The sequence below is a fragment of the Heloderma suspectum genome, chromosome 3 (assembly GCF_057233095.1).
Source record: "Heloderma suspectum isolate Gila_16-S chromosome 3, 16-S_ref, whole genome shotgun sequence".
NCBI classification, from domain to species: domain Eukaryota; kingdom Metazoa; phylum Chordata; class Lepidosauria; order Squamata; family Helodermatidae; genus Heloderma; species Heloderma suspectum.
The window spans coordinates 97305039-97326997 of record NC_139460.1 but is presented as its reverse complement, the minus strand read 5'-3'; the positions used below and the strand labels follow the sequence as shown (position 1 = coordinate 97326997).

Here is a 21959-nt window from a genome sequence, read left to right as displayed (position 1 = left end):
GATAAATTGGTGGTGGGTAGGCAATGCTGGACATTGTTTTATCACTGAATTTCTAAATACTCACCATGTGTCAATCTGAGGTACACTCGTGTTTTTCTCTATACAGATGGCCAGATGACACAGGATTAGTAGCTTGGGAATAGTCAGACATATCTTTGTAAAATCTTTCAGAAGCTAGCTGGCAATCTGCTAGTTCGTACATTAACTAGAGAAAGGGAAAGCTGCATGAGTCACCTACGTTCCCCACTGCCCCTGTTTATGTCATGTACAATATAGATCTAATACATGGTTAGTTCTACATTTCCCTACTAGTCTCACTTGACATAATACTAGAAAAATGGGAATAAAATGCTAGTGGGGAGAAGCAGAAGAGAAGAAAGCAGCAAAAAACAAGAGCATTTCTCTTCGGAAAGGCAGGACACGTGTGTGTAAAAAGGTAATTAAACAATACCATTTTGCTGCCTTTTTAAAAGTGGAGCTGTTCTAAGCCAATTTTGTGATGCCTGAAAGCACTAACGCCTTGCTAAACAAAAAGTTTGGTGCTTGATTCACCCTGGAGTTTTTTTCTGGAAAAAATTAATGGCTACAACCCAGTGAACAGCTGTTCCAGAAAGGTGGTGAGATAAGAGGATTGAATTTGTGAGAAAACTTAGATGGCTGGGTTGCCATTTCAGTTGGATTGTTATTTATTGTTATATTTGTTTTTTTTTACTTCAGAGACATAACTAGATTGGCTGATTGGTGTAGTTGAAGCCCAGCTAAACAACAGGTTGAAATTGCTTTGTGCAGCCTCAGTGATACTTAAATAATATGGTGCATCATGTAAGATTTGAAGCTAATAATGGGTCACCTTCTTTGATGTATTACTAGGTAGAGCACTTCTTTTTTTGTGCTGTATTAGCTGTATGAAGATGATCGGGTGTTTGGTACTGTTGTCTTAGGGGGAGCGCCATTTCACTAGACAGCAGTGATCTGGAGGACATGCCTGGAAGCTTGAAAGGGGCAGTGGGTGCTGTGAACCGAAGCAATGCCTCTACTCCGGTCCATCCAAGGTCACCAGCACTGAGCACACGCAGCATGACTATTGACTACAACAGGGTAAGCTGACTGATGCCAAAAGGGTTCTCTTTTTACCTAAGAGAGAATGAAGAAACCCAGAATTAAAAGATGGGTCCAGTTTTCACTGAGGCAGCACTTCATTCTGCAGGTTTCGGCTTGCATGATGCAGTTGGCCCCTATACAAAAAATTCTCTGCTTGTAGAAAACTGGATATTGGGGTGAAAGGCTCTAGACTAGCTTTCTCACTGACATGCTAGTTTCTGTATACAAGGAATTTTTGCATGGAGGAGCGATCAAGGATGTAAGCTCCCATCTATAATCTGAACTGGCACAGCTTAGGCACAGGTTTATTGCCCTGGTAAGAGCTAGGCCTTAGTCACACAACTCATTCTTATTTATTTATTTATATTCGTGGTGAGAAGAATAGGTCTCTCATCTTAATAAGGATTAGGGCTATCCCATTTTATTCTCACAACTACTGTGCTAGATAGTTTTGGTTGAAAGATGGTGACTTGACTAAGGCCACCTGGAGAGCTTTATGGATGAGCCAGGCTTTCAACCCAGGTCCCCCTTGTCTAAGTCTAATAATCTATCTGCTAAACCTCATTGGTTTAGGCATTGCTTTGGCTTCTGTAGTAACTCAGTGGCAAAACCCACACTGACTTTAATACAGGAGGAGAGTAACCAACGTTTCTTAAATTTACATTACACTTGGTGATCATTCACACAGCCACCACAGCCTGTTGCAATTGTGGATTTTAATTCTTCTGTGCTGATTTTTTTTTTCCTGTTAGCCATGAGGTCCCCTCCAGGGATGATGTGTCAGTTCAACTTCAGGCAATACAGAGAAACACAGAACACAAAATGCCAGCAACTTGTACTTCCTGCCACACCCCTTTCAATAATGTCTGAAGCTGCTCTTTTCTCATTTGTTTTAAGAACACCGTGGAGTAGCTCATTACTGCCATCCATAGTAAGGGAAAATAAAAGGTGAGAAAAGGAGACTTGACCAAGGCTATATAGTAGATTAAAAGCCTTAGTATGTATTTTATGTCTTACAGCTTTAAAAAAATATTCTGAAAGAGAGAGCGACCCAGGTCGTACATCACTGGGCTCCTGGGTTGTTGATTAAAAGCGGAAATGGCTTGCATGCACCACTTGTCCCCGGCAATTCCTGGGTTAAACAACCCAGCAATTGCTGCCATGACATAAATCTACTGTTTTGTGATACGCGAACCCAGAAACTCTGGGTTGTTTATGAGTGAAACAACCCAGAGTTAACCCACGGTTTGTTGTTGGGTTCCTGGGTTGTTGATTAGGAACAGAAATGGCTTGTTGACGTGCAAACCAAGACAGTGCTTGGCTTTAAACAATGAGACAATAATTCTGTGTATCATGTTGTGCATCAGATGCATTCTTTTTTTTACTCCTGTCTTTTTTACTCCTACAATGTCAGTATTTAGGTGTCTGCTAAGCACAGGAGTTCTTCATATATGTAGAAAGGGGGTGGGAGGTAGCATCCATCGTTAACGTCAAAAAGAGCACATGGGTGCTGACTCCCCCCCCCATGGCTTACGTACCTGCAGCCCCTTTTCCCAAGTATTTTCTCTCAGCTAGGGTCACGTCTGGTATTACAGCCCTTGCAGGGAGAAAAGAGCCTGGGACAGGGGCTGCAGAAAGGTCAGCCACAACAGTGGGGTCTGTGGTGGGGAGGGAGTTAATCTCCCTTCACTCTCATACTCTTCTGGTTTTATAATTGCACCCTTCACCCTGTATTTCTATGTGACTGGGCCAGTTCTGTGTATTGTTTGGCGCTGAGAATTTTTTGGAAGGTCGGTTTATTTCTTTGAATAAATCTCCATTTGTAGGGAGATCTTATCAGTAACCTACACCAAATGTAATGATTAAATTGGGTTTCAATCTAGTCATCAGATATCAAATCTAATCTGATTCAAGTTTTCAGGATGGGGCACTGACTGTTGTGAAGATACATTAGCAGACATGATGAAGGTTTAGGAGAAATTAGACACATTTACAAAAATATTTTGCAGATGGCATTTTTTCTCCTGGCTGCCCAAACTCTGCGGACTTGTCACAGACACTGATATTTAATTTTTCTTATTATGTATAGCAATCTGGTAAATATGGCAATTACTGATAAAATGTCTTGTTTTTACTCTAATGCGATCATCTTTTATTTTTATTTCTTGCTTTCCATAGCACTGCAAGATGTTCTTCCATTTTAGGGATGCAGCAATTTATTTGTATTTATTGTCTCGCTCAAACAAATCAGATTATTTCATCAGAATTATGAATAAGGATAGGCAGTGGTATGCTAATGTTCTTTACAGACAGAGAGAAAACAAACAGATGGAAGGTAGGAGACGTTTGCTTTATTAGCATAAAGTTGAATATGGCACTGCCAGCGAATAGAACTGCCATAGGAGTTTTAGTGGGGTAAACAATTACCTTTTGCATATGAGCTTTTTATAGTGTATTATGTGGAATCTGTCTACCTACCTACCTAACTTTGGGCAGGATCCTGGATTGGAAAATGGTACTGCAATGCCTGGAAGTGCAAGTATACCTGTAGATTTAGCAAAACGGCATCGGGAGAAACCATCTGGACCACCCTCCCTTGCAGTTTCTAGGACCTCTCTCTCATCTGGTAAGCTTTTTTAGTTGGTGGGTTTTTAACATATTCTTCACTGCTACCACTTTCTCCTGCCTTCTTTTCACTTGTCTTTTCCTTCCAGTGTTTTCTCTTACGGAGTGAGTTATCCCCCTTATTTAGTTAGAAACATAAGAAGTGACCTTATCCCAGGTCTGTTGGTTCATCTGACTGGTAGTGGCTCTTCAGGCAGAGGTCACCTTCTGCCTGATCATTTTAAACTGAAGATGAGAGGGAACCCAGGACCTTCTACATGCAAACCACTGAGCTATGCCTCCAGTGGAGGGGAGTCCTGTTTGAAGCTAACGCATCTCAAATATCAAAATATACATGTCTGCTCTGATAAGCCTTAAAAACAAATACAAAGTTATTGCTGTAAGCATCTGCAAATTATAGCCTTTGCCAGAATGGGCCATTGTTTTATGCCTATTTATGACTATAACAATTGGATACAAGGCACCATAATTCTTCTTTGGTTGAATTTTATAACCTTTTTATTTAATGACAGTATACTTTGCAAGAGTGCTCAGTCATGTGCAGTATGCTTTTTTCCTCCTTTGTCTGGCTTCCCCAAAACAAAGGACAGCAGGAATGAAAAAAGCAAAATTCACCAGTGAGATTCTTTTCCTAATCCATTGCTCTGGAACTAGACATTTCTTCCCTCTGTCTGTTTCGAGAAGGGAGGAGACTGAGGAGAGGAAGCTGTGGGGAGCAAGGAGCTGGGGATAGTTTGTGTACCACTCAGGCACGCACGCACGCACACACACACACGCACAAATCAAAGATGATATTGGAATAGTATTTGCTGTATAGATTTTAAAAGGTTTGTACTTTCCTTTTCCTTCTGTTTTGAAGATCGCAGCAGATCAGAGATAGACCTCAGTGGGTCCTTTTCAGAAGGAAATGAGGATACTTTAAGCTTAAGAAGTAAATCTGTACCTGGAGCATTGGATCAAGACCTGGTGAGTTAAAACCACACCACAGTCTTTAAAGCAGAGAGGACCATCTGGCCATCTTTACATTGCTTTTATTTTACAGTGCTTAACAGAAATTTGCTTTTAACTGAATCCAATAATACATTTGTGCCACAATCCATACTCAGAATGAATGTATAACAACAGAAATATCTGACAACATCATGGGCATTGAAGTCATAAGGATTAAACATGGACAAACTGAGAGGGATAATGAAGTAGTGGAATACCTTGTCACAGGAAGAATATTGCGTGAAGGTTGTTTGAGATGATACAGAGAGAGTTTGGGTTGGTGCAGCGGCTGGAATCAGGAATTGTGAATGGGGATGGCCCATGACATTTTCCTGCCTGAGGCAGTCACGACCTCTCAGTCTAACCTACCTCATGGGATTGTTGTGAGGATAAAAAAGGGGAGGAATCATGTATACCACCTTGTATTATGTCTTGTCAAGTTGTATTTTATTGTTTCAATTGTGAACTGCCCAGAGAACCTCTGCTATTGGGCAGTATAAAAATGTAATAAAAAATACCACCGTTAGCTCCTGGAAGAAAGTTGGAATATAAAATACATGCTTGAAAAACTTAATTGTCTTATAATATTTTATAAACAGCTCACAATAGGTCTCCCAAGGATGTAAAATGGCCAGCTATGCATTATATGGTTCCTTCCAGTATGCACACACATTTTGCATATATGTGCACTAGAGATAAGATATATCCACAACCCCACTCAGAGATTAAATTTACATTGATCTTCGTTTTATAGGATTTGGTGTGTAAACCGCTTAGAGGTTTTATTATAAGTGGCATATAATAAATAAAATCAATACATCGCAATGCATATTTACTAATAATTCAAAATCTGAACAAGACATCATCACTTGCTTCGCCTTTGTCCCACCCATACGCCTCCATCTTTTGCATAATGATCTTGAAGGAGACAAACTTTACTATATTATCTCCCTCCACCTACTTTCCTTCAGGCCGCTTCTGTAAGGCACAGTCGGGCTCAAGGAGCGGGTGTGTTGCTGCTCTATTCTGCTGTGCTGGAATGGGTGGGAGGGCATCCTAGCTGGCTGGCAGGAGCACAGGGTCCCCTTGAGCGCCTCGTCTCCCCTTCTATGGGCCGTAATGCAACCAAGCTAATGGGTCAGGTGCCTAGGTTTATCTACACTCAAGGACTGCTCTTCCTCTGTCTCTGAAGTGGGAGTGGAAGGGCTCCACTTGCTCCCCCTCTTCCCCCATTCCTCCCTCTTCCCTTCCCCATGATGCAGCTGCCGTGTGAGCAAGCTGCCTGGGAAGGAACAGATTGCCCTTGCCAGAGGTCTGAACTGATCATAAGAATAGGCCTTTTGAAATTAGGCTGAGGGCCACATGAAATCAGGCTGAGGTTATCCACCCCTGTTTTAGGGGTTGTTCTATAAGGGAGAGTTTAAACCTGCTACCCAGTGCAGGAAATTCATGTGGAATAGGCTAGAAATGCTGTTATCTTCCTCGTGAAAACGTTGTAGCTGCCCCAGTGACTGAACTGTTATTCTGGGCAAGGGGGGCAGGGGTGAGAGTCCAGATGAATGCTGCTCCTGCAGTGGTCTCTGTTAGATTTCGAATCATCAGGAGATGAGCACTCCACCCTGCTCCAGCAGTATATGTGCTACAGAGAAGCTTTTATCATGCCATTGCCCTGTCTCATTCACAGAATTTTAGAACGGGTCCAGACATCATCGTCTTGTACTCATAACCCTCCTGTCTTTTCCTACCACTGCTTCAAATTTTTTTTTACTGCAGCAAATCTATTAAGGAGAAAAATATGGAATAGCTACACAATACCTTCGAGTTGGAAGTGCTTAGAGGCCTCCGTCACAAAGCACCCCATATATGCTGAAATAGCTTGTTTTCCTAAGTTAGCCAGGTGGACATGCCTTTACTGCTTTTTCTCTGCCCATTAGGATTACCTGGACGAGGAAGAGGAAGATATTGATTATATTGTGGCCTCTGGCTACTCCAAGCGGCGGATCAATTTGTCAAGTGGATTATCAACAGTAAGGTCTCCATTACTACCTATATATGTTTTCATTGTACATGCTTCACTTATATAGTTTCTCCCTGGAGCATATTAGGCTGTTGATATATGATACATATATACGTACATCTCATCCCTCTCTATTTAATACATTCTTGTTTTATTCTGATCTGTTCCTCTGCTGATTGATTTCCAGCTTCATTTGCACTGCTTTTTAGCAGGAGTTCTAAAATGCCACTTCCCACCATTTGTATCTTTTACATTCCCATGTGTTACAGCCATTCTCTCTAGCTCAGCTAAATGGCCCTCAACCCCCACCCCCACTATTCAGTACTACTCCTTTCTCACTCATGACTTGAAACCTGATTCCAGAATGTTCTGAGCTCTCTCTCTTTCTGATGTGTCAAATCCAAACATTCTTGAGTGGTGGTTGGACTAGAATTTGAGGGGAAAGCTTCAGCAACACACAGGAGAGGCACTTCAGCTATTGTTTTTAAGTTGTGCATCACAAGCATGAATGATTGAAGGCCCCCAAACATCAAAGGAATCTAGGAATTCTGTCAGTGAACAAAACTAGAGCAGCTGTCCCAACTCAAAAGATGATGCACCTATTAAAATATGATTTATTGTAGCTTATTGGTGGATGCAGGGATGTAACCAGTGCTAGCTGTTGCCAAAGAACCATATTATGAAGATACATTGTTCTGGTCTTTAAAGATAGCAGACATACACTAGTTGAATTTACGTTAGTTTCATGCATATGACAGCAGGAAAAGTCATTAAAAAATCATTCCAGTATATATCTAGAGAGATAGGGGTTCATGTAACTGATGGACCTTCAGCCTGGCTATGTTCCTCAAGCTTACATCTTTTAGAGGATTTCTGGATTCTTTGGGCAGTATCCAAAGGGGTGCTTACACCCCCACCAATTCTGTTGTGCCCCACTGACTTGGTTGCACAAGCAGGACCCACCACTTGCACAGCTGAGGAAGCCCCCAAACAAGCTGGAACACTTATTTCTCGATTGGGACAGGCTGCTCCTTTATGTGAGCTCCGCAGACCTGCCCCATTCCAGAAACTAGCATTTCGCTCATTTCCAGTCACTCCCGGAAGCACTAAATCTCTGTTCTGCAAGTGGTGAGCTCTGCTTGCAGAAGGGAACTGGCAGGGCGCGGCAGACTCTGCTTGCAGAAGGGAACTGGCAGGGCGGGGGCGTAAGTGCCACATTGGATACTGCCCTTTGCTGCACCTGGAACTCCAGGTGGTGGTGGCGGCAAAGAATAATTTTTCCAGCTACTTCATTGGATGAAGAAGCCTCTTTTTGTCAAATTCAACCTCTTCAGTTCAGCCTTCCCCAACCTGGTGCCCTCCAGATGTGTAGGCTACAACTCCCATTGCCCCCTGCCAGCATGCATTTGTGGGCTGGGGATGACGGGGATTATATTCCCACACATCTGGATGGCACCAGGTTGGGGAAGGCTGATTTAATGTGATTATAACCACCCAGACCAGGCAGCTGTAGCACAGTGGCTCCTTCCTCGATGTCTTTGAAGCTTCTTCAGCTTGTGCAGAGTATGGGCAAAACAAGACATGATGCGGGAGACCCACAAGTAGGATCTCTTGTTTAAAAAAATAGTCATGTGGGGTGGAGGAAAATCAAGTTAGGACCATGATGCCAGAGAGAGGGCTTTAACCCTTTCTCTAATACTGTCTTCCGGATTCAGATCCTTCTCCAGTCCCCAGCTGCTGTTTGCCTAGCTGGAGAAAACATACAACTACAGGCACCTGTATGTTTTTCTCTGCAGGAAAAATCAAAACTTTGGAAAGGAAACGTTAATCAAGAAAAGGAAAGGTTAATCAAGCGCAGGGAAAAGGGTTAACATGCCCGCCCCCTCACTTAGCACTACAGGCCCCATCCTTTTGGGGAGGTCTTGAAGCTGGTATAAACTTTTATTTAAATCATAGGAAACTCAATCATTGGTCAAGGCAGCCCATCTACTGATTAGAGTAGGTCCCCATTAAACCAGTGCTCCAGCTTCTGTACTGTGTATTTTCTGGGCTTCATTCAAAAGACTAGTTTTGAAATCCTGGCTTTGGCCTAATAAATAGCTTTCTCTTAATATCATAAAGGATTGCTTTCAGCCTACTGAAGCTGTAGACTGGGGCTTAGTCCATTGTGATGGTGAAGTCGGGACGCAATGGATGTTTTGCTGGTCATATCACTATTATGACAAGTAGTATTTAATGTTAAAATGTCAAAAGTGATTAATGGGTATATTGCTTACAAGGTCACTTGATCTTTGGTAAGCACCAAATATATTAAAGATAATATAACTTTATATAACTTTAACAGCGGCCATGTTAATAGAACTTAGAGTAACTTGTACTTCTTAAGTAATTTTTAAAAAGTTGATTGAAATAAGCTGATCGTGGCTTGTTAGTAACTAGGTGCCACAGACATCTGCCTCACGATACGTAAACCTCTTTATCAAAGTGTTCCTGTTGTGTTGCAAGAGGGAAAGAAGTGCTTTTTTAAAACTTAATCTCAGATTCATTGTTACAGGAGAAAAATAACTGCTCACTTACATATCAACTGTCTTTTCTGTACCAAGCGCTTCATTACCTTATTTCTGGTATCTTGGCATATAATTTCTTGATCCATTTTATTTTCTAAAACCTTTCCTTGCCTTTCTGAATTCCTGTGGTAGTTACATAATGCTATTCTTTCCTTTTCTTTCCTTTCCTTTCCTTTCTTTTCTCTTCTTAAAGACTTCTCCTTCAAGTTCTGACAGGAAATGGACCTACTTAAATGTTCCAGAAGCAGATGGTGATACTGTAAGTTCTCTTGCGTTCCCAACACATCCAGGGGTTCCTTTTTGTGCTGCTGCATATATTTCCCTATATACTATAAATAGCTAAAATATATTTCTGTTAATTGATACTAATGTCCTTATTAATGCACTGAATGATAAGAACAGCAATCACTTTCTCAAACATTGTCGTGTTGTCCTTGAAAATGAATAATTAATTTTCAGTAAAATTATGGCACTGCCTAATCCTTACTGTGAGATAGTCTAGGAAACTTAGGAGGAGGAAGTGTTAGGTAATGGTATGACACGAAACATGAAACTGAACTGAACAGGAACCTTTATTCTTAGCCAACTCATCAGTGTACAAGAAAGATTATGCTGATGGAGCTCTTGGATGTTAGTTAGGAGCCACTGTTTCTAACCTTCAAGAATTCTTGGGGAACGAATGGGGTGCCGGAAGACTGGAGAGAGGCACATTTTGTCCCTGTCTTCAAAAAGGGGAAGAAGGCGGATCTAGGAAACATCAGACTGACTGATCAGCCTGTCACTGATACCAGGCAAACTTCTTGAACAGATTATTAAGCAGTCAGTCTGAACATCTAGAAGAGAATGCATTGATTGCTAGGAGCCAGCAGATTTTTTTTATAAATAGTAGGTCATGCTAGACCACTCTTATCTCCTTTTTTGATAGTTACTAGTCTGTTAGACCAGGGGAATGCCATGGACATAATTAACGTCATTTCAGCAAAGCATTTGACAAGGTATCCTATGATATTCTTGTTGACAAGATGGTACAATGTGGTCTGGGTGGTATTAGTGTTAGGCGGTTTCACAGCTGGTTGAATAACCATACCCAGTGAGTGCTCATTCATGGCTTTGTGTCAGCCTGGAGGGTGGTCTCAATTGGAGTAACACAGAGCTCTGTCCTATAGGCCCTGTGCTGTTCAACATCTTTATAAATGACTTGGATGAGAGATGGGATGTTTAGATGAGAGTGGCTGGGTAGCCGGCCAGATGGGTGGCTAATAAATCAAATAAATAAATGGTTGTCAGATTTGCAGATTACATGAAGCTAACACCTTAGAAGACAGAATCAAGATTCAATATTATCTTGATGAGCTGGAATACTGGGCCAAACCAACATGAAGAATTTCAGTAGAGATAAATGTAAAGTCCTGCATTTAGGTACAAAAAAATATCAAAGGCACAAGAATAGGATGGGGAAAACCTGGCTTGGCAGCAGTACATGTGAAAAGGATCTAGCTTCTTAATCACAAGCTGAAACCAGCAACCAGTGCTAAGTGGCTGCTTTTAAAGCGAATGCAGTCTTAGGATGCAAACCTTCCTCACAGGATTGTGTGGGGTATTGTGCAAGGTGGGGGTAAGCCACGTCCAGCTGCTTGAAGGAAAGGCAGGATATAAATGCCAGAACTAACACATGAGTACCTGTTTTTTTCAACTATCCCTGTGAAAATGGATATAAAAAGGATTCCATGTACTGAAATGTGGACATATATCACAAAGTTGTTTATCATATGAGTCTTCTGTAGTATAATATTTCATTTGATCATTCTTGTTCTCCTTAGTCAGATCTTTCAGAGGTAGAGTAAATGCATAGTTATTGTAACATTAAAAATATGGCTCATAAAAGATATGACTCAGTTTGACGGATTGCTTTCTTTCTTCCTTTTTCAGACTAGCATTAATAGTATGATGAGTGTGTATAGTGAAACTGGGGACTATGGCAACGTGAAGATCAGTGGTGAAATTTGTCTTCAAATTAGCTACAGCTATAAAACAGGAGCCCTCAACATCCTAGTTAAAAAATGCAAGAACTTGGCCACAGCAGATGAAAAGAAGCAAAGAACAGATCCGTAAGCAAAGAAGATTCTCCCTTAACCTTTTATTTAAACTCGTAAGTTAATCATGTTGATTGTGAGTCTGCACATAGAAATATATGATCCACAAATTCATTTACCTAGGACAAATGCTTCTGGCCCTCTGGCAAGAAGGATATCCAGTAGCCTCCCATAATAATGTTGTGGTTTGCAGAAGGTGAGAAACAACAAGTCTCTCCCTCTCTTACCTTATCCAAAACTCACTGCAAGTGAGAGAAGTCTTTGATCTCTCCCAACTGCTGGGTTCTTGCAAGAGGGCTTCGGAGAGAGATGGAATCTTCTCTCATTTGTGCTGCAGAATGGTGAATATAAGCAGCAGGAGGAGTCTCTTCCAGTCTAATATGCTCAAAATTGCAGTGCAAGTGCACTGATTCTGATGAAATGGGAAACTATAGTTTTCCCACTATGTGAACAAGCCATGGTGAGCCTTGTGCTTGCACACTTCCCTCTTTTTCTCCTTTCAAACCAGCAAGGAGAGCAGAAGCTTTTAAAGTAATCATGGTTCTCCATGATGTCCAGCTTCCAAATCAGAGTTTCATGGGTTTGGATATCACCAGGAACTGTTGGTAGTTTCAGAGTGGAAGCAGAAGCTTCCAGTCTCCTGGCATTCAAAGGAAGAGGCAAGGGGAAGATGGAGCAAGTGAGCTCTAGGGCCGCTGCCTCTCTCACAAGCCCTCTTGCAAGTATGGGGGAGGGGTCAGGGGAGAAGTGGGGATTTCTCTCACTGCACGGAAGTTTGGAGAAGGCAAAAACTGACAGGAGTGTCCCTAGGGTTTTTGTTTCTTTCCCAATACCCCATCACAAATTATGGATTCCTGCCTCTCCCAAAGTCCTCTGCACTTGCCAGAGAGTTGGTGGTGAGGAGTAATAGAAGCTGGGTAGTAAGCCAAGTCAGTATTTGTAGATGCCTAATGCCTGAAGCACTGTTTTATAGCCTGTACCATGCAGACTGCAGGTGGCTGGGGATGCGGGGGGCGGGGGATGTTGTTGAATGTTCACCCATACAAATATATCTCCCTCCTCATAGAAACTTGATGTGACTGGGAGAAGGCTAGGCTAGAAACTTCTTCTTTACATGCTACCTTTCTGTGCATAGGGATTTTTAAAAAATCAACATGGAAGAATATTCAGTCATGTGAACACTCACTTGCAATCAGAAGCCATATAATCTGTACACAGTTTACCACCTCAGGGAGAACTAGGCCTAAATTGTAACACATGAGAGACTGAATAAAGCTATGCATTTTTCTCATGCGTCACAAGCGGCTTGGTTTGTGTTTGGTATTACAGTCATGCCATAAGAGTTTCCTCTGTGTGTGCGTGTGCGTGTGCGCGCACGCGCACGTGCATGTGCATCGTATGGTAGCATTTTCTGGATTCTGTTAATGATTTACTACCTAATCAACAGCTATGTCAAAGCATACCTCCTGCCAGACAAGTCTCGCCAAAGCAAAAGAAAGACGAAAATCAAAAGCAATAGCACTAATCCAGAGTTCAATGAAACACTGAAGGTGAGAATTGGGAGAGTCATATATCACATTGAAAATCACCCTGTTTCCTTTGTGGCCATCTGATAGATTACATGTCTTGAATAGCAATGAGGAATCTTTTTTAAAAATGAAAGCGTTTTGAGTTAAAACAGTTGTCATTTTACAGGGCTTTTGTTGGAAGGATGGTGGGTCGATCACAGATTTAGAAAAGGAATTATTTTTTCTCCTCTTTCTTTTGGATAGCCTATCCCCCCCCCCACTTTTTATAGGTGTCAAAGATTGGGTTTTCTCATAAAGGTTACAATACATTTTGGGGTTGATGCAAAGTCTAAAAGATAGCATATAGATGGGACCATAATCTTAAGAGCAAAAGTTCGATTTCCTAACAATTCTATATGAAGCTTACAGGAATACATTTATTTTCCTTCTACTGTCTTGTATTTGAAAATTCAGTACTGGGGAAATCTCAACCTGATTGCAGTCTTAAATTCCCCAGCATCAGGATTTTTAGAACCTTTTCACTTAGAGGTGGGCAGTTTTTGGCTGTCCAGTTTTTCTGGCCTACAACTCCCATCAGCCCTCACCACTGGCTATACTGGCTAAGGCTGATGGGAGTTATAGGCCAAAACATCAGGAGGACCACAAGTTGCCCATCTCCACACTATAATATGGTTTCCTTTAAAAACAACAACACATAACATTTACCTCAGTCTAGCCAAAGTTGGGCAGTAAGATTTCAACAGAAGGGAGTTAAGCCCTTGCGAACTCCTACCTGTGGGATTTAAGCTGTTCATATTTGGCTAGATTGTGACCAGTTATAATCACAGAACTCTAGGGAGCTCTATGATTATAACTGGGCAAAATCTAGCCAAACAACCTACCAGAGTCTTCTGGTATTCTATGAGATCCTCTGCCTTCTTTTAAAGAAGAAGCAAACTTCTAGACTCCATGATCTGAAGAAAGCTTAAAAATACAAAGCCACTGCAGAAGTTAATGGGCACAGCCCTTAATATCAAACTGTTCTTTGATTTCTGGAAAATTCATTATCTGTTAATTTTCTTTCATTTTTAAATTGTGGGCAAAGGTGAAGAAACCAGTTGTTTCAATAACTATATACATTGCTATATTACAGCCCAATCTGATTCCCTCCAAATGTTTTGGACTACAACTCCCAGCATTCCTGACAATTGGCCATGCTGGCTGGGGCTGATGAGAGTTGAAGTCCAAAACATCTGGAGGGCACCAGGTTGTGTAAGGGTGCTTTATAAGAAAAAAAAGTTGTCAGGGATGTTTTTAAAGAAGCCCCATCCATGGTGGTGATCGTTCGATAACGAAATAATTCAAACAGGCAGCAGCAGCAGCAAAAAACCCCACAGGTTTTCAGGAGAACAACCGCATTTTATAGAACTCTTCCTAGTATCCACCTTCACTTATTGATTTGGTCTACACTGGCAGCAGGAAAAAATGTGCCTGTCAGCTGCTGGTACCTTCCTGAATATAAGACTCTGAGTGCTCCAGGATTCTCAGTTATGGAACTCTTTAAAATCTTACCTTACAAACATGTACAGTTTACTGTGGTTTTAATGTTTTATATATTTTGTATTGTTTTATTTTGTGCTCTTTGGTTTTAATTTTTGTGAACTGCCCAGAAAGCTTCGGCTATTGGGCAGTATAGAAATGAAATGAAATGAAAATGAATGAATGTTCTTTTTTGGTCTTTTGACACTTGGTAGTATGTTATCAGCCATACACAGCTTGAGACTCGGACTCTGCAGCTTTCTGTCTGGCATTACGATAGATTTGGGCATAACAGCTTTCTTGGAGAAGTGGAGATACCCTTGGATTCCTGGAACTTTGAAAATCAGACAGATGAGTGGTTTATGCTTCAGCCCAAGGTGAGGATTTCCATTTGATTTCCAGGACTGTTGACTGGAAAAGATCTTTAGATTTTATGCAATAGAGCTTGCACCAGTGAGTTTCTTTATGAATGGTAATTCGGACTTCTTTATTAATTGGAAAGCAACATTTTGAAAACAAGAAGCAATTGGAATGAAGAGCAAGAGAAATCTCTCCAATGCTGGCTCATTCTCTGTGCTACTTTGTGTGAAACTGGCCACTGTGACAGAATATTGGGTCTAACCCAATAAGGCCATTCCTTTGGTTTTCAAATACAAGCAGTTCTTGGAAGAGTCAGAAAGTTAAAGAGCACCAAAGACTGATAATCAAATGACTCCCAAGCATCATAAGCCAGTATCCTCTGCAGATCTTCCAGATCTGTTTGTCCCCGACCCAGTGGTCTTTGGATTTACAGGATCCAAAGCCTTCACATTTCCCTGACACACCCTTGGAACAGGGGAAAATCTATGTCAGCCCTGGAGTTGGCATAGTATATTTCTCTCCTGCTGGGAGAAAAGGGAGGGAATTGGAAAAAAAAAATGGCTGTGAAAGGCCAAATAAATTCCCCCGAACTTCCACCCTCCCAGCATGAGCCCAGTGGGGCATAGGAAGTGGTGGTTACGTTCTCACGAATTCTCCCCTCACCCTCTTGATTGCTGTGTCCATATTATATGTGTACTTTAAAGCATGCTCATGTACAACAAATCTTTGACCTACAAAACATTTGTGCAACAATCTGCATGGCTTGTCTTACACAATTTAAAAAGTGGAGGGGAAGGATACATTTATTACAGCAAGACTTCCTTCTGTTTTGCTTCATCCTTTTAGATGGAGGTTGTAGCTGATACTGGCCTTCAGTACAAAGGAGAGTTGATAGTTGTCTTACGGTACATCCCCCCTGAGAGGAACCTAACACTCCCACTAGGAGAGATTCAAGGTAAAATATGTATTGATGGGAAGAGCACTTGAAGGGAATGTTTTTTCTGGGTAATTGAAATCCACCATCTTGTGCAGACATAAGGAATAAAATTACTAGGCTGTAGAAGATTGGAATTGCCTAGTATTCAATTAGTTACCATTATCTAAAGGAATTTCAAACCACAGATGGTTTTATTTTTCTGTAGTACTGAGGCCCCAGCTATATGTTTTGGAAGCAGGTAGGATCTGTCAGTTTTCCTAAATGAATCTAACATGATGTATGGTTGTTGGCTCCACAGCCTTTTCTTATAATCTAATTTTGTTCTTGCTGGCTGAGGAGGCTTGACATTTTCGTTGCACACAAGTATACTGCAGAAATGCGCTAACAATATCGATGGAAAATAGACATCACCTTTTCTGTAAAGTAACTGAAATGCATCCAATTTTGTTCATGAAGTGCTGCTGATATTCATGCAAAAAAGAAATGCAACCCACATTACATCCTGTGACCCTTACTGGTTTTGTTTCAATTTGTCTCTCTCTCTCCAAACCATCACATAAAGCTTTGGTACCCCATTAATTGAGGTACAAACATTTGTGTGGTTTGGTCTGTGCAGAGAGCTTCTAATGTCCCTTTTCATGGACTTTGTCCAAGCCTTTATTTAAAATGTGGGTAGCTCAAATACATAAAACATTATGTATTTGAGCCATTATGACAATTTACTTTGTTTATGACAGCTACTAATTTATTTTAGTAGAAGCTAATTCTAGCTACTTGCCAACAACATCTGAAACTGTTCCCCTTTATTTGGTAAACTACTTCATATTTATCTGAGTGTGTTTGGGTGCATAGATCTTTTTTATAATGAGATCTATTGTGTTAATGAGCTTGAGGGAAGTGGAGGAATGGACAAATATTTGTGTAAGGGAGAGGCTAACACTGAGGGATAGATTATTTGGGTAGAGGAAATCCTTTTAGATAAGAGAGTAAGGGAGCACGGTATATAGGTAGTTTCCTGTCCTGGGCAAGTATGTTGCTAGTTTGGTGGCCAATGTGTATGTTTGTGTGTGGATTTCTAGTCTGGGATGGCAGAATGTTATTTAAAAGACTGAAGGTTTATTTACCCATACTTGAAGTAGGTAGAGATTTTCCACCTTGGTTTATTTTTTTATTAAAGGACAGAAGAGCTCTAAGAAAGGAAAGAAGGCAAACTCACAATTACCACCAGGAGGCATATTAGAAGTTGTCATCAAGGAAGCCAAGAATTTAATGGCTGTGAAGTCAGGAGGCACTTCTGACACATTTGTGAAAGGGTAATTTCTCCAATGTCTTCTGCTTAGCATGCCTGTGCACGTGGGACGTTTTTGCATCAAATAATAATTTATTTGGCCATATTTTTTCCAATGAGATACTTCTATTTTATTGCAGTGGGTGAGACAGTTGTCTTGGGAGCACATCATTGTGACTGGTTCTCTGAACCATGGTAAGCTAATACAATGTTTGCAATTGCTGTGCTGGCACAAGGGCACAATTCATGCCCTACCACATTCACAGTGCACAGTGTAAAAATAAGTAAAAATCACCATACGTGATTCTATAAATTGTTCATGTTCTCCCACCCTCCTGTTGTCTCTTTTTAAGAAACTAAATAGCCCCCAATATTTTAGCTTTTCCTTGTAGGAAAGGGGTTCCAGGTGCCTTGAGTTCATTTTGGTCACCTTTTTCTTCACCTTTGCCAGTTCTTATGAGACATCCTTTTTGAGATGAGGAAACCAGAACTGTACACAGTATTCCAAATGCTGCCACACCATAGATTATATAAAGGCATTACAATACTGTTGGTTTTATTTTCTATTCATTGCTTAGTAATCACTAGCATGGGATTTGCCTTTTTCACCACTACTGCGCCCTTGAGTTCATGTTTTCATTGAGCTATCCACTATAGTCACAATGTTCTTTTCTGAGAGCCAATCTACACCATTGATTTAAAGCAGAGGGAGAGCACATCAGGGTCACTCATGACAGATGACAGCTGTCAGAAATCCACCACTTCCCTCTTGAAAAGGCGCATTTTCAGAAAGTCCTTTCACTCCATTGTTTTTCTTAAATGCAGCTCCGGAGTGGTTCCGCAGCAATGTGTTCTGTCCCCCCCACACACATTAAATCTTGGGCGTGCCTCTGTGACCTGGCTATGACCTGCAAGTGAAGCAGTCAAGGGGTGCCCCCCCCCGTTCCCTCATTTTCCCCATTTGCAGTAGGGCTGCTTTCACAATAAGTAGCCTCCTTTTCCCATTCATAATAACGGTAGCGCTGTTTCATTCACAATAGTGGATTTTCCTGTGTGTTCGTGGGGAGAAGAAGACTTGGTTTGGATCGGGGAAGTGGAGGCAGCAGCAGTAGCCACTGCTGCTGGCTCCAGAGTGCTAGCAGAAGAAGGCAGTTCCAGGCCTTTCCCTCCACGCAAGGACTTAGGCACCTCCTGTCCACCCATCGGTCCGTCTGTTTCCAGGCTTCAATATTGCTGGTTCACAGTTGGTGGATGGGAGTGGGAGAGGTGTATGGTACATTACTCATCTCTTCCATTAAACCTCCCTGAGCAGTAGAGCATGGAGAGGAGCAGGGGGCAAGCCTCTCTCATTGGCTGAGCAGCATCTGTGGGGTTGATGACATTCACTTCCACTAGCGGGACTCCGCCCATGAACCGCAAAGTAAGGCAGATTAAAGTGTAATTTGACCTGTGAAAAGTGGGTTTTCACACTGTGAAAAGGTAGTATTTACTCCACATTTTTTGCTTCGTGTGCCTGGGATGGATAAAAAGCAATTCCATGAAAATCTGGATAATACCAGAAGTGTTTCTCATTCCATTTCCATGTAGACTTCCCCTGAATAGTCTGCCAGTGCAGACTCCATCTGTATAGTATGTGCATGTGAAGTTATGATTTTTTGCCCCAATATGTAGCCCTTTACACTTGCATACAATGAACTTCATTTGCTATTTTGTTGCCCATTCACATAATCTGAAAATATCTGTTTGGAGCTCTTTGTGATTTGTTTGGGTTTTCACCATCCTGGATGATTTGGTGTCAATCCACGAAGTTGGCTACCTTACTGCTCACCCTTAGTCCAGCAAATTGATGAATAAAGAGGTCTTAGGAGAACCCACTGCTTGCTTTTCTTCATTGTGTTAACTGCCTGTTTTACTCTTCTCCTCTGCTTCCTGACCTTTAATGAATTACTGACACAAATGTGATCCCATTGTTTTCTTCGCTGGTGTTACGTTGGCTTCTTTCCAATCCTCCATTATTGTGATTTTAGTGACAAATTCAATATTTTTGTTAGGAGATCAGCGATGTCACATTTTAAGTTCTTTCAGAACTCTTGGGTGTATGCACCTGAATTCAGTGACTTCTTAATGACAGACGTTTTAACCTGTCAAGTGAACCCTGGAACTTAATCTCCCATCGCCTCTTTTGACTTAGTTCTTCAGAAGGCCACGCTGAACATAGTGATTGAGAGAGGGCTATCTTTCCAACGTTGCAGTGATAATTAACGTAAAGAATTAATTCAGCTTCTCTGCAATCTCTGTAACTTTCTTCATTAATAGCCTGACTACTTCACTGGCTAGTTTCCTGCTTCCAATATATTTAAAGTGTTTTTAATTGTTTATCTTTAATGTTTTTAGCTCCTCAAATTCTTTTTTCATTTGTGCCTTATTATCAATTAACATGAGTTTCTGCTTCTATTTTATTCTGATTTGGGCAAGCCCCCCCCCCCTTTACTATTTTTTTAAAGGATGCCTTCTTGCTTTTTATAGCTTCCATTCCTATATAGCCTAAAGGAGAACAGACATTTAACTGTAAGGCCTGCTAGCATCAGAGGGTCTGATATTTACCCCAGATTCCTCAGTGCATATATAGAAAAACACTTACTGTGGACAACACAAACTATCAAGGCATTTGGGGTGGGTTAGGGTATTTTAAAAAAAATAAATTATGGTATAATTTTATTGTTTTAAATTGTTTTATGGGGGTTGTACATCGCCCAGAGTGGCTGGGTGACCAGTCAGATGGGCGATTAATAAATTTAATTAATAAATAAATAAATAAGGAGTCACTTTTCAGTTCTTCTCTTTTACCAAAATACTGGGTTTGGATAACACATTAAGCCACGATGGTTTATTTTTCTGAATTAACCATGATGACTTAGCATGCTGTCTGGGCTTGTTTTTCCTAGCCACAGTGGTTTATTTAGCCAAAATAAGCCACCCTGGTAAGCCACAGTCTGTGGTGAGGTTTATTGTGGCTTATCGTGTTGTCTGGCACTCCAGCGTAGTTTAAGCACATCACCTACAGACCTGCATTTTCGGAAAGTCCTTTCACTCCAAAAAGTGAAAGGTCAAAGAGATCAAAAGTGCTGTCACCGCTCTTCTCCTCGGGCGATCTCTGTTTCTGAAATCTGCCTAGCAACTAATTGCACTGCCACCTGACTACGCCTCCCTACCTTCAGATATGCGTTCTGCAAACTTTGAAACTGTCCTTTGCCTGCACACTTCCCCGAGACTTTCACATGCAGCAGTATCCCCACATTTCCTATGGAGAGGCACAGGCATGCAGGGTTTTAGTTGTGCATCGGCTGCCTCCCCATGGGGGGAGGCTGTGTATGAATTTTCATCCTGTTCCTGCAAATTTTCAAGGGTTTAGAGCCCCCGCCCCCTTTTTGGTGCAAGGGTGTTTTTGCTCACATGTGTTTGTAATTGCACAGGGTTTTAGTTGTGCATCAGCTGCCTCCCCATGAGGGGAGGCTGTATATGCAATTTTGTCCCATTCCTGCAAACTTTCAAGGGTCTCGAGTCCCCTCCCCACTTCTGGTGCACACGACTAGAGATAAGGGAAAGGCTTGGAAATCTGGCTTGGGAAGCATGGCGGCAGCGTGTGGGATGGCGGGATATTATTTCCACCGCAAAGGAAGCTGGGATACCATCCCAGCTGAGCACGAGGACTATACAGGGAGGAGGGGCAAGGGGGGAGATGAATAAACCACACTGCATAGCTTAATTGTCCAAGCATGATCACAGTACCTTATTTTGAAAATAAGTTACTGTGAGTAGCTTATAAAACCACCATAGCTTGAAGTGACATGCAAACCCGCCCACTGTCTTACTAGGAAATTGGAATTTGTGTATATAATGGTTATGCCATTAGGGTTTTGGAAATCTGAGGAACATAATCCTCTATTGTGTATTTGTATAATATAAACACCTTAAGAGTGACTTTTTGTGTAATGTTTCCTATTTGCACAAAATACGTACAGTTCAAAATATGCATGGGCCACATCATGTACGCATCTGTACCAGATGTGAACCACAGAATGAATCCTTACAGTGCAAAATAATCTATCAATGATCTGTTAGAATAATGATACCTGTGATTCTATGGTTTGCTTTCCTCTGCAAACGTAGTGCTTAATTTTTGCAAACGTAGTGGTTCATTTTCAGCCTGCTCAGCGGTTCCTTGTCAATACGTTGTGCTATCATAATATTTCTTGCCTTTTAATCTTATTTCATTAGATTTTATTAGTGCTCTCTTCTCAGTTACAATTAATGTGACATTCATAACAAACCCTTAATATCCTCGCTTTCTCCCTCCTCTCTTAGGTACCTGCTTCCCGACAACAACAAAACATCCAAACACAAAACCCATGTAATAAAAAAGAGTGTGAATCCCCACTGGAATCATACCTTCACTTTCAGTGGTTTGAATCCTAGAGACATACACAATGTATGTGTAGAACTCACTGTCTGGGACAAAGAGTCCCTTGCAAGCAATATCTTCCTGGGAGGCGTTCGCCTGAGTACAGGAACTGGTAAGAGTGGTAATTTGACTGAATATGGTTGTCTCTTGCATCCCCTTGGTGGGTAGGAAACTATTGGACAGAAGTCAAAAAGGCACTGTGAAATGAAAAGGATGCTGGACTTCTAATTTCTAGAACTAGTCAACTTTCTGTTGGATGGGAGTGTGAAGTCCGTCTCCCGAAAACTCTCCTTGACCCCTTCCCTTGCAGCCTTTAAACCTACCCTAAAGACTTCTTCCTTTTTATTCTCTCAAACTTTTTGTTTTATTTAGTGCTGCTTTTATTACATGCATATTTTGTTGCATTGTTTTGCTTTTAACATTTTTATTGTAAGCTGCATTGTGACAGCTTGCCCTAAAAGACAGATTAAAA

General features: G+C 41.3%; 1 protein-coding gene across 3 annotated transcripts in view; it reads left to right on the top strand.

The window, feature by feature from the left end:
• SYTL5 (synaptotagmin like 5) overlaps positions 1-21959 on the top strand; it is a 102505-nt gene that overhangs the window by 78299 nt on the left and 2247 nt on the right. For 2 of the 3 annotated variants that reach the window (XM_084843960.1, XM_084843959.1), the window contains exons 7-16: positions 942-1098; positions 3598-3727; positions 4586-4692; positions 6651-6743; positions 11230-11408; positions 12841-12943; positions 14656-14817; positions 15647-15755; positions 16915-17050; positions 21391-21599. In XM_084843960.1, the coding sequence (XP_084700086.1) occupies positions 942-1098; positions 3598-3727; positions 4586-4692; positions 6651-6743; positions 11230-11408; positions 12841-12943; positions 14656-14817; positions 15647-15755; positions 16915-17050; positions 21391-21599 (1385 nt within the window). Of the gene's footprint in view, positions 1-941; positions 1099-3597; positions 3728-4585; positions 4693-6650; positions 6744-9493; positions 9560-11229; positions 11409-12840; positions 12944-14655; positions 14818-15646; positions 15756-16914; positions 17051-21390; positions 21600-21959 lie in introns of all 3 variants that reach the window. The other variant, XM_084843958.1, reaches the window with a different exon arrangement.